Below are 16144 nucleotides of genomic sequence, written 5' to 3' on the forward strand. Positions count from 1 at the left end.
AAATGCCTTAAGCAGCCATCCTTTTTTTGCTCATACGTCTTTCCTCTCAACTAAGTGCATCCCCAGATTCTGCATCAATTAAGCAACAAATGGGCAGCCTCTGTAGGCAACCAGCCAATGATGGGCAAAGCCAGAGGCAAAAGTCTTAATAATTTTTCTGCCTGTTGTAGCAACTGTAATTTATTTTTATTTTATTTGTTAAATCTGTATACCGCCCTTCATGCATAAATCTCGAGGTGGTTTACAACACAAAAATACAATATAAAAACACAAAATACATAATAAAAACAATAACCAACCAACCAACCAACCCCCCCTTCCCTTCCCTTGAACACATTTAAAAGGGTATAGGATGTTAACCAGCCAAATAGGGTGAAGGTATTACAGTGGTACCTCGGGTTAAGTACTTAATTTGTTCCGGAAGCCCATTCTTAACCTGAAACTGTTCTTAACCTGAAACACCACTTTAGCTAATGGGGCCTCCTGCTGCCGCCATGCTGCTGGAGCACGATTTCTGTTCTCATCCTGAAGCAAAGTTCTTAACCTGAGGTACTATTTCTGGGTTAGCGGAGTCTGTAACCTGAAGCATATGTGATCTGAAGCGTATGTAAGCCGAGGTACCACTGTATTGTATATGCAGCTAATCAAGATGTACAAAAAACTGTCGTGGGATGTTGGGTGGGAAGTTCAAAAGAATTACTGTAAGTGTATATGAATGGAAAATGATATGAGTGTATAACTGAAAACCTATAAATAAAATGTTTTTTTTAAAGGATGTTAATCAGCCAAAGGCCTGGTTGCTGGGAGGGGTAGCTCAGTTGGCAGAGCATGAGCCACTTAATCTCAGTTGTGGGTTCGAGCCCCACATTAGGCAAAAGATTCCTGCACTGCAGGGGGTTGTACTAGATGATCCTTGTGACCTCTTCCAACTTTACACTTCTGTGGTTCTACGATTCTATGAAGAGGAACGTTTTTGCCTGGCAGCTAAAGGTGTATAATGAAGGCACCAGACGAACCTCCCTCGGGAGAGCACTCCACAAATGAGGAGCCCCTGCGGAAAATATGCTGTGCTCTAGATGCTATAAGGGTTTCAATTGTACTTTTACAGACATGCTGTGGACCATCAGAATAAAGGTAGCAGATCACTGGTGGTCTGTGGACCAGAGTCTGGAAACCCTTGTGCTACAGCATTTCCTATTAAATAAAACATGACATTTCTTTGTAACAGAAGCACATTTTATTAATCTATGACCTAGCTCTGAACTGGCCCTGATTTTCTGCTAAAATCTACATGCCTCTTCCTTGGTGATCATCCACAGATTTTGCTCTTTCAACCAGGACACCCCAAAAATAGAAACAATACTTCACAATGCATTTCCCTCATAACTGAACTTCCTGTCTTCTCCCACAAATGAGATTACTTTTTCTAAAAAGAAATGCAGCACATATTTCTATAGTATTAGACTAGAACAATACTTTGCAGTAAAATGTTATGTACTAGGGAATCTGAGCAATCATTTTACTTTTCTCTCCATCACAGTCTTTAAGGGCCAGCTCTCCTATGGGAAACACTGCTCCAAATATGAAACATATAAAATGGTGTGGTGACTTTTTCATTGGCACAAAAGAGTGCACCATTTATGCAGTCTGATCCTATGTGTGTTTAACTTGGAACCAAATCACGCTTTCAAGTCACTTGCCCTGCAGGTAAATATTCCTAGAACTGAAATACAAATACACAATTTTCTTGGTCAGTCACAAATGCTTACAAAGCAAACAAAACCATGTTTGTGTTATGAAAGTTTTGTATAAACCAAGTAATATTATCTCATTTGATGTCCCCTGCAAGATCAGACACAAATAGTTTTTGCTTTAACATATATCCTTATGATTATCATGATTTGGTGTGTGACATCTCCAGCTTTAAATAACCAAAGCAAACATTCCGGAAGTAACATGAAACTTAAATTTATTCTTGTTAGACATCCAAAATTATTGTTATAAACAACAAGATACATTAAGGATCTTTACATTCCTTAGGTTTATAAATACTCTGCAAATACATGTATATACATTATTTACAGGTTTGTTTGTACAGCTATTTGTCTACATATACAGAATACTGGAGGTAATTTAGAGAAAAATATCAGATTTGTTTGACTTGGCAAAATGAAGTCAGATGAAAAGAAAACGATCTTACATCCATATGAAAACTGTTTCTTGGGAATCAGATACCATAAGATACATTGGTTAATGGCAGTTGCCATTTTGGCCAAGTAGCTTTTCAAAAATATTGTTGATATATTGGAAATTTTGGGTCAGTTCTTAGAATAGGGGACGGCAACTGATGGCCCATGGTCCTTAACCCAGTTTTGCACAGCCTATATTTCATCTAGCATGCTGAGACCTCAAACAGGCTTCTGTGGTGTGTTGCCACTTTGTGGCACCTGGAAGCAGTGCATAAAGGGCTGCTTCGAACCTGGCAGGTACCCCACACCACGGAGGCCTCTGCAATAGCACAGAGGTCAACGCTGTTTTCAGAATGCACACCTTGCTGTAAAATACTCCCCAAGCACCTGTTGTTTTAGGCACTCACCCCCAGTCCAATAGTTGCAAACCTTGATTTATTAATGGAACTTTTGGACCAGTTGATAGCAGCTAATAATTTGAAATTACAATTACCATCACCATAAAAAATTGCCAGCATGATCTACTAACAATTGGTGTAGTGGGCCACCATTGCTCACCTGGCTTCCCAGCATAGCAGGTCTCTGGTGCTTTCCAAGAGGGAGAGGGGAGGGGTGAGTTGCAGGTAGCTTGGTCCAGTGCAGCATGTGATAGTGGAATCAATATGACATTCCCCCTCCCACATACTGGGCCAGGCTCCCTGTGCCTCCCCCTCTCTTCCCAGCAAGCCAGTGGCCTGCTGTGTTGGGTAGCTAGAAAAGCAACATTGCCCCACAAGTGCCACCTCTGCTGCTACTGGCCTGATCTAGGGCTTCCCCACGCATGTAGAAATTCCAGTGTATGTACAGTGTATGTGCTTGCTTGCTTGCTTGCTTGCTTGCTTACTTACTACAGTGTCAGTATGCATCAGTAAGAAATGGTGGGGTGTCCCTGTTGTTTCAGTGCACTGGGCAGTTTAGTTTGAGCTTTATGCCAGGGCAATATCTCTTTATACCCAACAATGAAAGTTACTAATCTAGGGAAAAATCTAGATTATTTGGGGGTTTGATATTGGATAAATATATAAAAACAAGAAGCTAATGAATCTGCAGGGGCAGACAAAGTAAAGTGAGACAATGTTCATACTACATATTCAGTCTTGGCCTGCAACAGGTTTTCTAACTTGACCTCTTACATGCATTGATTGATACTGTCAATCCGTGTACTGACATTTTGAACGTATCACAGAAGCTGGTCAAGCTTCTCCTTTTCCTGATTAAGACCAAATCTGAAAAAAATTCTAATTAATGTTCCCAAGTGATCAGTTTAGTTTTTAAACTCTATAGTCATTTAAAAATGGCCAACATACACTGATCATTACTGAAAAAACAAAACAAAATGGCAAATACCTTCTAACTGCTTGTCAGCTTACCTGTCACAAAAGACCGACATTTTAATTTTCCCTCTGTATTTGAACCACATTGGAAATCTATACAAATGCTTAAGTAGCTACTCCACATGCAACAACCAAGTTGAGCTATAACATGATTGCATCCAAAATCAAAAGCATCTAGCAGAAAATGGTGATGCATTTGCATATTCCAAAGTGGAATCTTAGCTTTTGGTCAACTAACCCTAAAAGACAAGCATTATGCAGCACTTATGGTGACCTCATACGGCATTGTACAATTACTCAACAATTCTGTCTGTGCTTAACTTAGACTTTTACTGGTTCCTTATGTGACTATAGATAGCATTGGTTAATTTAATGTGCTTGTGCCTATTTGCCAATTCACATTTTTACCTCGCTTCATGTACCTACAGAATTAGTGCAAAGATTGTTCAGATTTGATGTCAGCTTCTAATCACACACATAAATATGACAACTAAAACTCTCAGGGTGATAAGCGGTTTGGTGAGCTATTTCCTTCCCCACCTGTAGAAAGTTTGAGAGTTGTCAGCTTACGCGGAGGGTGCTGAGGACTCTTACGAAGGTTATCATCCATCTGCAGAAACAACATAAATAGCAATTCATATATCTAAAGAAGATATCTATAACAAAATCTTCACAAAGATTTAGAAATGTGCTCTACAAAGCACAGTCTAACTGAGTGCAGTCTAACTGAGATCAAGGAGACCAGACCAATGTGAATGTTCAATAGAACTCCTCATGGATGTGATTCATCATTCCTTGATATTTTAGCTTTCATACTGCACTTAGCAAGCCTAATTCTCACTTATCCATAAATGTATTTATCATATTGTGTACTACTTGACTTATCATACGTACATAAACAAGAGTCAGGACCCCTTAAATGTTACTGTGGATATGTAGGAGATGCTTTTTTGTAAAGGCGGAGACACAACTGGCATGATGTTTAACTGACTTAATCACATGGGAAGGGTCCAGTGCATGGGTCTTTCTCATAGGAACTGCCTTCCCCTCTTCCAACACAATGCCACTTCCATGGGTGAGACGCACAAAATTGGCCCCCACCTGTATGACTGGAACATTTAAATGCTACTGAAGCTGCACAGAAGCCACTCATTGAAAAGAAGATCTCACATGACTCTAGGAGAACTCTTCAAAATAACTTCTTCAACACTCCTGGCAAAATCTAGCAAGGATGTTTGTTAAGGTTATCCAGCTTTAGAAAAGGAGTTTAATATGAACACAGATTAAAAGTAAAATTACAGCAATAATGAGTTGCCAGTATTTTCCAACATTATGTGAAGATGGCAACCATCTAAAAAGAGTCCATTAGGCAAGGACTGGTAAGACAGTAGTGGCTGGTGGAGCATGATGGAAAAGCCCTCCTGACTCTGGTGTCACTGCATTTACTTGAACAGGGCTGGGGTAGCGCAGAGCAGAGGGAGAGTCGGGCCTGTGCAGACGCACAAGTGGAACCAATCCAGCACTCTTTCTGATGCACTTGCTCAGTCCTGACCTCACTGCCACAATGCCACACCCCAGCCCGTCCAGGTAAGCTGCAGCAACACCATGCCCCACCACACTAGTTGTTACAGCTGAGAAAAATGCATTCAAGAAAACAAGGCACTTCAGATGCAATTGATGTAGGAATGCAAATGAATTAATTTCTGATGGAAGCAATAGAACTTGTATCAATCAAAACAAAATGCAGCCATATTATTTTAATTTGCAAGATTTTGTCAGATTATTGTAGGTGGTCATATTCAAAAAGCATGTTGTGAACTGATGTGATGAGTGCCAATGTCCTTAAGTATCTTTTGCGCCTGGTAATAGATTCCATGTTCCAACTCTGTACATGAGTGTTGAAATCCAGGGTTCATTCTTGATACTCCTACTGAAGCGACTTGTGTACTGCTGTCTAGCTCACTTTTGAAGAAAATGAATTTTCTAAGGTATGCAATATAATATGCATACCCTGAAACAAGTATTTCACAGTATGTAATTGCTAAAATTAATCTGAAGATTACATGACAGTGACTAGGAAGAGGGGCCCTGATTTTAAAGCAAATGGAACCTAATGGGGAGAAATGCAGAATTATCCTTCATCCAATGCTTACCCTGTCTGCAACCCTGCTCCTCAAATGCTTTCCTTCAAGCTAAGCCAAGGGCAACTTCAGCATCACAGCTTGGCAGAGGGAGAAAACACTTGGGTTGACAAGCTATCGGAAAGCTGGACAGGTTTTATTCTCATCACTCATGTGTCCCTTTTCTGACTTCCATCCTCTCTTTCAACTTGATTAGACACAAATGGTCCAAACACATTGAACTGCCATGGTCATGCCTAATTTGGTCCCTAGTTATCAACAAGATGATGATCAGAAAAATACAAAAAGACAGAAACAAAAATGACCTTTTCAATTAAGTTGGATTCTTTGTTTACAAGCTGTGTGAGTTTCTGTAGATTTGCATCAACTGTTTCTTGACCTGCTGGAGTGGCACCTAAATAAGCAATGAACACAGAAACAGAAAGTTAGGAGGGACTGAAACTACATTTAGAAAACATTTCCTTATTTTCATCAGGGAACAGAACCTAAGAAGATGCTGGATCAGGTCAATTTCCCATCTAGTCCAGCAACCTGTTCTTACACTGGCCAACCAAGTGCCTATCGGTAAGCCTGAAAAATCAATTTCACCTCCCCACCACAAACCAAATCCTCTGCTACCTCCATTCCACAACAGAGAAAATTTAAAATGGTAAGACTTCCAGAGCCGTACAGATTCAGTGCAAATATAGGTATACCTCTTATGAAAATATAACACATGCTGAAAGAGAAGCATATGGCTTACCTGATAAGTTTGATCTGAAGTAACAAATCAGAATGTCATCACAGAAGTGACATAAATTGGGAAGCTGCTTCAAATGATCTTGTAGCTGGGTTTTGGGGAACGGTACTTTATAAAGAGGAGCAAGAAAACCAAACACAAAGGCATCAAGAGTTGTAGGCCTAGGGGTAACAAACATGGGATACGGATATCTCAAACCCTGTAAGTCACTTTCTAAACAGAGAAAAATATCAAGCAAAGTGTCGCTGTCTGAAGACACTCGTGTTTAGCAAAATAACGTGAGTGCTAATGTGGAATTAAACCCATGATGGAAGATTAAAAATATGTTTGACTCAACATATGGTATAGTCTCTTATTTTCACAGCAGTTTAATAAAATTGTGTTTTGTCATAAAATATCTCCATTAATGGGATAAAAGAGACAGATATTCATGGCATACCATTTTACTAGACAATGAGCAAGATTCAACTGCCTGCAGGCTGCACATATAATTACAAAACAGCAGCTGCTGTCATGTCCCAAGTCTGTTTAGAGACATTAATGTTGAACACTGTCATAGTTTCAGCTGCTCCCTTGCTACAGATATACAAGAACTGATAAATGGAATATTTGGTGATCACGTGCCATCAACAAAACTCAGATTTGGTTCACAGATTACTCCAACATCTGCATTGGAATATATTTTTATTTATTTATTGCTTATTTGGAGCATTTGTACCCCATTCTTCTGCCAAATAGTTCCATGCTGTTCCAGCAACATTTTGATGCAAAAACTACACAGGCAGGTCAAATCACATAATTATTTCCTGTGCCAGCATTACTGACTGAGCCTCACTTGAAGTGGCTTCCATGACCACCACTGTGGTGATTTTTTAAAAAGTATATAAGATGAGTTCTTAGAAGGAAAACAGTGTTTGGCATGAAAGGTCAGAATCGCAACAACAACTGAGGTGATTGACTCCTCTCTTCTGTCTGAAGTGCAGGTGGTACACAGACTGACACAATTCGAAAATGGGCATCTTGTGGAGCAGGAAGGTTGACTGCAGTACAGTATATCCAATGAGGATAAGACTCCCCCCAAAACAATGTGCCAATGTGCTCTTAGAAATAAAAATCTGTAAATAGGGCAGCCATGGTCTGGTTTTCATTGTCCAAGTTTTTTATTAAAAAAAACAACAGTCACCAACTGTGCAGGGAACAGATTAAATGGAACGAAGACATACCATGTATAGGTCAGTTAAGTTAGGTTGTTCAGCTGCAACCTATCTATTCCTCTGTAGGGTCAAGCTGCAAAAAGTCCTGATTCTTCAAGGCTGCAACAGAGGCAAGCTTTGCACAGGACTGATTGGCTGGCACCTGCGAATCTGCCACTATACCACCCGCAACATGGGGGGGGGAATGCACTTCAAACGGATTTAAAAATAAATAAATAAAGCAATAAATGATAAACAGATAAACAAACAGGGATGTGCTTTTAATTAAAAAGAAAAAAGAACAGAAATCATACTGCCTGCCTGAGGCACAAGGGAAGACTGATGGCTGATGGCTGAGCCAGCAATCAATTCCCTAGCATGCAAATGTGTCATTTCACTTGCAAAGCCAGAAGCAAGCCAAGTTCACTGCTGGTGAGCTCTGGTTCATATTTTTATTTGCCTCTGCACATTTAATTGGTCACCCTGTGGTTTGACAAGCACTAGAAGAATGACATCTGATTTTAAAACTTGAATACATACCAAAAATCTATGTTTCGTTCACAAGGAAAAAGAAAACCAGAAAGCATACACAAGTATTTTGGCATTAATAGTACCACACCGCATATGTTGCAAACACTGTAAACATTCTGTACTCACATGTTTCCAAAGAAAAATGGAGACGTCCCCAGTCTGTTTGATAGAAGATTCAGGCATTCCTTGGCATCTCTGTAGATCTAAAACAAACAAACGCCGCAAACCCAGAAGTGATTGTTCCGGTTTGCAAACGTTTTTTTGAAACCCGAATGTCCGGTGGGGCTTCTGCAGCTTCTGATTGGCTGCAGGAGCTTCCTACAGCCAATCAGAAGCCACAATTTGGTTTCTGGACGTTTTGGAAGTTGAACGGATTCCATATGACTTCCAAGGTACAACTGTAATTTCAATGGGAGTACTCTGAGTAAAATGTAGTGGCTACAACCCAATATTTGAGAAATTGCTATGTGTCCTTGGCCACACATATACATAACCTGCCTGTGGCCACTCCTTTGTATGCTGGCTTATTTTTTTACTTGTTTGCAAGAGTGTCTCCCTCCAAACACCAGCATGTTCGCTATGTGACCATGTTATTCCTGTACCCTGCTGGAATATGAGGGTCTTATGCTTGCTATCCATGCCTTGATCATCTTGTGGATTAGTTACTGCAATCTGCAATATGTGAGCTTGTCTTTCAAAACTGTTCAAAAGCTTCAGCTAGTAACAAAATGTCTTTCTTCCTTCCTTCCTTTCTTTCTTTCCTTATTATGCCACCCTTCGTTGGTTAAGATCCAGAGTAGTTTACAAAATACAATTAAAGCAATGTATTCAATTTTAAAAAAAACTTCATTATAACATAAAACTAATATTCAATCCATCAAAGCACTACAGCAGAAGAGGGCAGAATCAGTCCACCTGGCATAAAACACACCAGTCTCTCCCCAAAACATGAGTGAAGAGATGCCAGGCAGAAAGAATGTAAAACACTAGTTCTTTCCATCTGCATGGGTTGACAAATTTGTTAACCAGAACAATAACATAAGGCATGGGAAATTTCAGGTGGCCACTAAAATGAAGTAGAATCAGAAAAGCCCTCTCCCGAAACTTCTTTTGAATCACTGGTTGATCAAGGAAGTTGTTGGACCAGTAAACTTCACTGATCCTTCCAACATTACCTTGAAGAAATCTATTGTCTCAAAAAGTATTAAAACAAGCACCATCATATTTAGCGTCCAATTCTAGTACATCTGCATCGATTATAGGCCTAAATTACTCATAAAGCAAAATATACCTGTGCTTCCACTTCAATGAGACTGTAGAGCGGAGGCCCTCCCTTTGTCAGCAAGATCCTATTAAGGGCTTCCCCAGACATCTTTCTAGGCAGATACCAACTCAATGGAAATGGGATCCTTGAAGCAAACCATGGTTTTGTCACATTGTAGTAATTATCAGCTTCAACCCAGAAAGTGTGCAGCTATATCATGATAACAAAGAATGTTAACATTCGATAATGAACATCAGCTTCCCTGTTACTAAAAAACCCAAACCTGTTTTTGTTTACCAATAGATTTTGGGGATCTAATAAGCCTGTCTCAGTGTTCAAAAACCAAATTATTTTCTCAGCAGAGTGGAAATAAAGTTAAGACATTAGACTATTACAGATATGCAAACACATTTTTAATAATTAATTAATAATACGAATAGGACAGATCTCGATAAGAGTGCATGTCTCTACACTTTTACATGAAAATAAGTCCCAATGAACTCAATGTGGCCTTCTTCTGAGTAGACATGAATAGGACTGCACTATATTGAATTAATTTTATAATGAATGATTTTAGAGTGTTGTTTGTGTTGTACTTTTGTACTGTTTTATTGTTGTTAGCCGGCCTGAGCCCGGCTTTGGCTGGGGAGGGCGGGATATAAATAAAATTTATTATTATTATAGAGGTAATTAGAAAAGTCAAAGTATACCAAGCATATTATTTTTAAAGAAACAATTTATATTAAATTTAAATTATTCCTACCATGTCAGCAGTGTTTCAGAACAGTGAAAAGTAACTAGTTTAAATAACACACATACTTGCTATGAGTTGCAAGTCTCCTCTATCCATTACCTGAACTTCTGTGACGTTACTGGCCTAGTCCTTACAAATAGCAGACTGAAAACTTCGCATAAAAACCTAGCACATTATGGGTAAGTCAAAGTCTAAGAAAGTCTGTGGCTGTTCTTCTCCTGCCATTTTGTATCTAGTGCAAGATTTACCCAGAAATGGTAATGAGCTATTGTATATTGCATCTGCTCGATTAGTTTAACTTTGTTTTTAGGTTGTTGTGCTTTTTATATGAGCAATAGAAGCTTATCACATACAACTTTCAATAAAACCACACCAGAACTCATCTTATCTACCGTATTTCTAGTTTTCTTTGTGGAAAGAATTTCTGTATAGGAAAAATTTAGTTATGTAAGTCTTCATCTACAGAGTGAAGAAATAAAACCCAGACAGATGTTTACTACCATGTCTACTGTTTGTGAGAACAAAGCCACAGAACAGGGGTGGGGAATCTGTGGCCTTCCTGATGCCTTCCTATTGTCACTGAGCTCTTTAATATGAATGCTGATTTTAAAGATATCTGATTTTAATGGTGATTACTGACTCCTAAGACATCTCATGGGAACACACAAGAAGTTCAAGACACATTAATTTCAATGAGCTGAATAAGCATGTTATTGACTTTGGTGGGTGGCACTGCAAAACTTTGGTCACAAACAACAACTGTATCTTACCACAGCAGGAAGTAATTTTTCTTCGAGTAGTGCAATGTACGCCAGTGTGTCTGCTCCTTCTTTTGTAGACAACTCATAATCAGCATTATATTTCTGCCAGTGAAAAAGGCAATACATTAATGCAGCAAGCAGTCATATGAAACTTTCCAAAGAGAAAATAAAGCCAACAATTGAAGGTTCCTGTAAAAAGTGAATTATATATTCAGTTTCAAAAAACAGAAAAACAATAAATAATAAAATTAAACTCTTAACTTTTCCTCCAAGTTAATGGTTTCAATGTTGAATAATAATAGTGTTAACTGCTGAAGTTACAGAGGCACTTAATTCTAAGATCAATCTGCCTGAAGTCAAACTAATGGGGATATTTTAACAAAATCAACTTGCACTTTAGTTAAGGTGTGCATGCCCTTTCTATTTAAACTGCTTTTAGTCATGGTGAATCCTGAAAAATGGAGTTTAAAAATGCATCTCTATTTCCCTAAAATATAAAATTTACTTGTGCTCCTGTTTGGCTCTTTTATTGTACAAACAGAATCTGAAAGAGTTGTGAATTTATGAGCTACAATCCTGATCTCCTAGTGAATATATAGACAAGAGATCTTGTGGAATGGCTCTCTGTAGGATCCAAGGAGAACCTTTTCCTCCCTGTCCCTGATGTTGGAGCATCAGTCAAGATGCAGCAATGCCTGAAAGCTCTATCAGCCAAGCATTTCACCTTACACAGAAGCCTTTCTGTGCATTGCATAGGGCGCTCCTGAGCTTGCCTATGCAGGGTGCTGTCAACAGAAGCTGAATTTTTGCCATATTCAGGGCAAAAGGACAAGTAGCCTGTGGGATTGTTTTGTAAAAAGTATTAGCTCCCGCCTGGCTATGATAGAGGGTACGGGCACTGCTGTGGCTTGAATGGCACAACAAAGTTCTGCTTCGCTGAGGTGGGGATCCACTTTACAGGTTGATTTCCATGCACTCACATATGGTAGAAGAGAATGATTGCAGTGAGTTTTATTTATTATTTTATTTCACACTATTTATATACTGCTTGATTGTAAAAAAAACCCCAACCCTCAAAGAGTTCAAGTAGTATTGAGTCTGGCTGGCGGAGTTCAATTGACTGGTAGACTATAGATTTCTTGGGACACATTTTGTTTGTTCTCATACCTTAACAGGAGAGGGAGAGGTGGCAGTCAAACCCTAGCAAAGGTGTCCTCTCTCCAGAATGTTCCTTAGTCTTTGGAAACAGTTTTAAGAATTCTGCCTCAATATCCTGATTTTTCAGCTGTCATTTCCTTGATTTTCCAGTCTTCAGTGAAACTTCCAGGCTAGCCAGCAACTGAATTTCTAATGTTAAAATTAAGGAAGGGGGGAAAAATTCCTTAATCAAGTGAAAGACACATTTTATTCCCTTTTTGTAAATAAAGAAGCAAACAAAAGCACAAGTAATTTACCCTCAAATCTCACAAAGCTTTTGAAATGAAAGTTAGAGATTCGCTAATCTTTAAAGATTTAACTTACTAGATATGAGATACTATTTATGGAAACTCACCTGCTTTCTTAAGAAGTTTAGTATTTTTGCTGGCTGAGAAATAATGGTGTCATTCGATATCAGCAATGGTACACTCCCTAAAAATAAATGATCAGTCAAAATAATGCAATCAAAACAACCCTATTAATGCTAACATAAAAGGTGTTTAAATTTGCTCATGTAAGAATTCTGATCAGCTCAATACCAAGGATTGGTAGCTTTCACTTTTGCCACTCATTAAAAATTGCCTTATTTTGTAGCTTCAACATAAGAAGGCTAGGGGTGATCCTTCATCCTGCTGACAAAGATCAGATGACGCTAAGCACTGTTACTTCATCATCCAGTATCATTCCGCTACACCCACATTTGATTCATAAAAGGCCTTTCACAGTGCAACTGCACTCCCTTAAGTTGTTCCCTGTTAAAACATCCTAGGTCTTTTGCTGCAATAGTTGCAACACATAGCTTGGAATGTAATGCTCACACTGAACTGAATTTCATCTGATATGATCCACTCTTGGCTTTGCACAATGGAAAGTAAGACTGGGTTGTAAGCTAGGGATGAGGATCTTCCTGTTTGTACATAGTTATGTATGTATGTAAGGGACGCGGGTGGCGCTGTGGGTTAAACCACAGAGCCTAGGACTTGCTGATCAGAAGGAGGGCAGTTCGAATCCCTGAGACGGGGTGAGCTCCCGTTGCTCGGTCCCTGCTCCTGCCAACCTAGCAGTTCGAAAGCACGTCAAAGTGCAAATAGGTAAATAGGTACCGCTCCGGTGGGAAGGTAAATGGCGTTTCCGTGCGCTGCTCTGGTTCGCCAGAAGCGGCTTAGTCATGCTGGCCACATGACCCGGAAGCTGTACGCCAGCTCCCTCAGCCAATGAAGCGAGATGAGCGCCGCAACCCCAGAGTCGGTTACGACTGGACCTAATGGTCAGGGGTCCCTTTACCCTTTACTTTTATGTATGCATGTAACCCAGAATATGCAGGGAGGTAGGGCTGCTGCATCCCCAGATGGTGTGACAGAGGGTCAGGGTTGGTTTGGGCACACTGGCAGGAGCACTGGACTGGAACTGTCACTGTGCCCACACCACCCTATGTACATCCCAGTACATAGCAGTGAAGCCAGATCTGTGGCACCACCCTTTCCCAGGAGCTGCTTCTGATGTAACCACTGCTTAAGATGCAACCTAAAATGCAAATATATACACATAAAATGTTAAAGCAATACCTCTTGGTGCTCTCCACAAATGATCTATAACATTCACTTTCAATGGTGCACCACAAAACCTGGCATAAGCCTGCAATGAAAGTTACAAAATAATTAAACTCAATGTTTTATTCTTCAGAATTTTGACAACCTAAATGTTAGGTAAAGAAGCTACTTATTTGATTTATAACCTGACTCATCTCGAAAGCTCAGGGTGCAGTCATATTATGCCACTACCATAATCAACATTAAATGTAACACTCAACTGTCACAATTAATGGACAATTTACTATGGACTTCAATGGGATGTCAGTTGGCTATGGGGCCAAGAGGAGCTAAGACAGTGCTGGAAAAAAATTGGGGCTCTCCTGGGGTTGTTGGATTTCAACTTATGTTATCTATGATGAATAGGCTATGTTGGCTGGGGCTGAAGGGAACTGGAATCCAATAACATCTTGAAGGTCACAGGTATCTCAGCATGAATTATGGGAAAACATTACTAGTTTTAAAATACACTGACCAAGTTCCACCCAAGGAAATCCTTTCCAGCCCCGCAGCTCATGAGTATATAAGGTGCATGTAGCTATTTATCTGTAAAACTCTCTTTGATTTGACTGGACGTGACCACTAGCTGTTACATTCCACTACATGCACAAAAACAGAGCTGGAATTGGGCTGAGATCAACCTATATTGTTAATATATGCCACAAGCCCAAGTTCACACTTCATACTCAGCAAAACTATGATTTCGCTCTAGATAGTGTGGCGGCAGAAGGACCCAGTGAGGTGCAAAAACTTAGTACTACATGCAAACTGAGCCACTATTTTTTAAAAGACGTACAGTACAGACAACTTTAAAGCAATCGGAGATATCCATGGAGCATTCTCAAATTACCATTTTTAATACATATCAGCTTGCTTTCTCTTTTAAAAAGATGTGGATGAACAGAATAAGTCTGTGACAATATGCACAAGTGACAAGTTAACATCTCAGTAGTCACAAACTTTACTTTTTAAAAAACAAATGCCTGTCTTGAAGTGTTGCTGTAAGAGTGGACTCTGAAAGGAGACGCAACCTATATTCATTTTCTATTCCTGCTACTCATGAAGATATGTGAAACCCAATTGCTTAAAAAAAGATTTTCAGGATTTAAATGAAATTGTCCTTATAGACAATAAAGGTTTTCTGATGGGACATTTCTATATTATCTTTTGGGTGCTCGATTGCACATTGTAGTGTGTCCTAGAGACAGCTGCATTACAGCACAATCCTATGCATTTTCACTCAGAAGTTAAGCCTCACTCTGTCCAATGGGGTGACTCACGGGTAAATGTGCAACACTGCTGCAGCCACAGTCCGCTACAGCAAGCCCATACACCTCCAGGATTAATTTTTTACTGTGACATTAACTCTCGTGTACTAGCACCACACCATGTCGGATCCATCCCATGAAGTGGGCTCTCTGATCCACAACATTTCATACCAGAGTTAAGTGCCGGATATTGCTTATTTCCAGAATGTATACACCACTTTTGAAGGGCTCTTTAAAAAGCAGGATGGAAACTCCTTTGTATATTAAAATAAAAATAAAAATGCATAAATATATATACGTGAAAGCTTTCCCCCTTCAACACTGGAAATGTTTGAGGTTTTCCTCCCCAGGTGCAATCCATTGTGGCGGCTCCTCACAAGCCTCTCTCCGTCTCCCCCTCACACCCGAATCTGGGCCTTCCCCCTGCCCGCGCAAACCCGTCAAACCCGCCGTTACCATGACAATGAGGCACTCCGCGTGCACGGACGGCAACCCCCAATCACCGCCCCAGCAGCTCAGCTCCATGGCGGGCGCCATATTGGACGCGGCAAACCTTTTGCCCTCACGAAGCTCCGCCCACGGCCCCGCCCTTCCCCTCCTCGCGGAGTGTCCGCCCTTCGGCATGGGCGGGGCGAAGAAGAGGCCCGAGCGGGATGCTCCGCCCTTTTTACGTTTTCTACGTGTTCCAGCGGCTACACCGAGTGCCTCTCGCTGACTGCGCGGCCTCAGGGCAGGAGCAGCGGCGCACATACCCAGCCCTACAACGGCTTTGATATACTTTCTTGTGGTGATTGTGGGGCAAAAGTTGGAGAGTGAAGCTACAGTACTCATCTTTATTTATAATTTGTTAGGGCAAAGCATTGGCGTTGAAAAACGAAGGTTTGGTAGTGCAAAACCAAAACCCAAAAAAGCCCACCTCCATGAACTTCCTAGCTGTTGTTTGGCCAAAGGGTTAATTTCAGATTAAATAAATAAAAATAGCTGCCTTCTTACTTGCTCCATTAATGGATCCGCACCTTGCCTTACAAATCCGTTGCAAGCAGAAAAACGCAACATAATCCCGACAAAGACAAATTTGGAATCCTAACCTTGTTTATTCAAAACTAAACCTTGATCTCAGCGGGGCTTATTCCCAAATAGTTATG

General features: G+C 40.2%; 1 protein-coding gene across 2 annotated transcripts; it reads right to left on the bottom strand.

The window, feature by feature from the left end:
- Positions 1–1952: 1952 nt before the first annotated feature.
- On the bottom strand, positions 1953–15600 carry MTX3 (metaxin 3). 2 transcript variants are annotated; one of them, XM_081213166.1, is made up of 9 exons: positions 15456–15600; positions 13708–13777; positions 12498–12574; positions 10955–11047; positions 9458–9640; positions 8293–8369; positions 6446–6603; positions 6009–6097; positions 1953–4172 (listed from the first exon to the last, which is right to left on the bottom strand). In XM_081213166.1, the coding sequence occupies exons 1-9, from the start codon at positions 15534–15536 to the stop codon at positions 4062–4064; spliced, it is 939 nt and encodes a 312-aa protein (XP_081069292.1). In that variant the 5' UTR covers positions 15537–15600; the 3' UTR covers positions 1953–4061. The 2 variants fall into 2 exon arrangements, with proteins under 2 accessions (XP_081069292.1, XP_081069293.1); XM_081213167.1 differs by lacking the exon at positions 15456–15600 and adding an exon at positions 15298–15412.
- Positions 15601–16144: the final 544 nt, after the last annotated feature.

The sequence above is a fragment of the Podarcis bocagei genome, assembly GCF_964188305.1.
Source record: "Podarcis bocagei genome assembly, chromosome: 11".
NCBI classification, from domain to species: domain Eukaryota; kingdom Metazoa; phylum Chordata; class Lepidosauria; order Squamata; family Lacertidae; genus Podarcis; species Podarcis bocagei.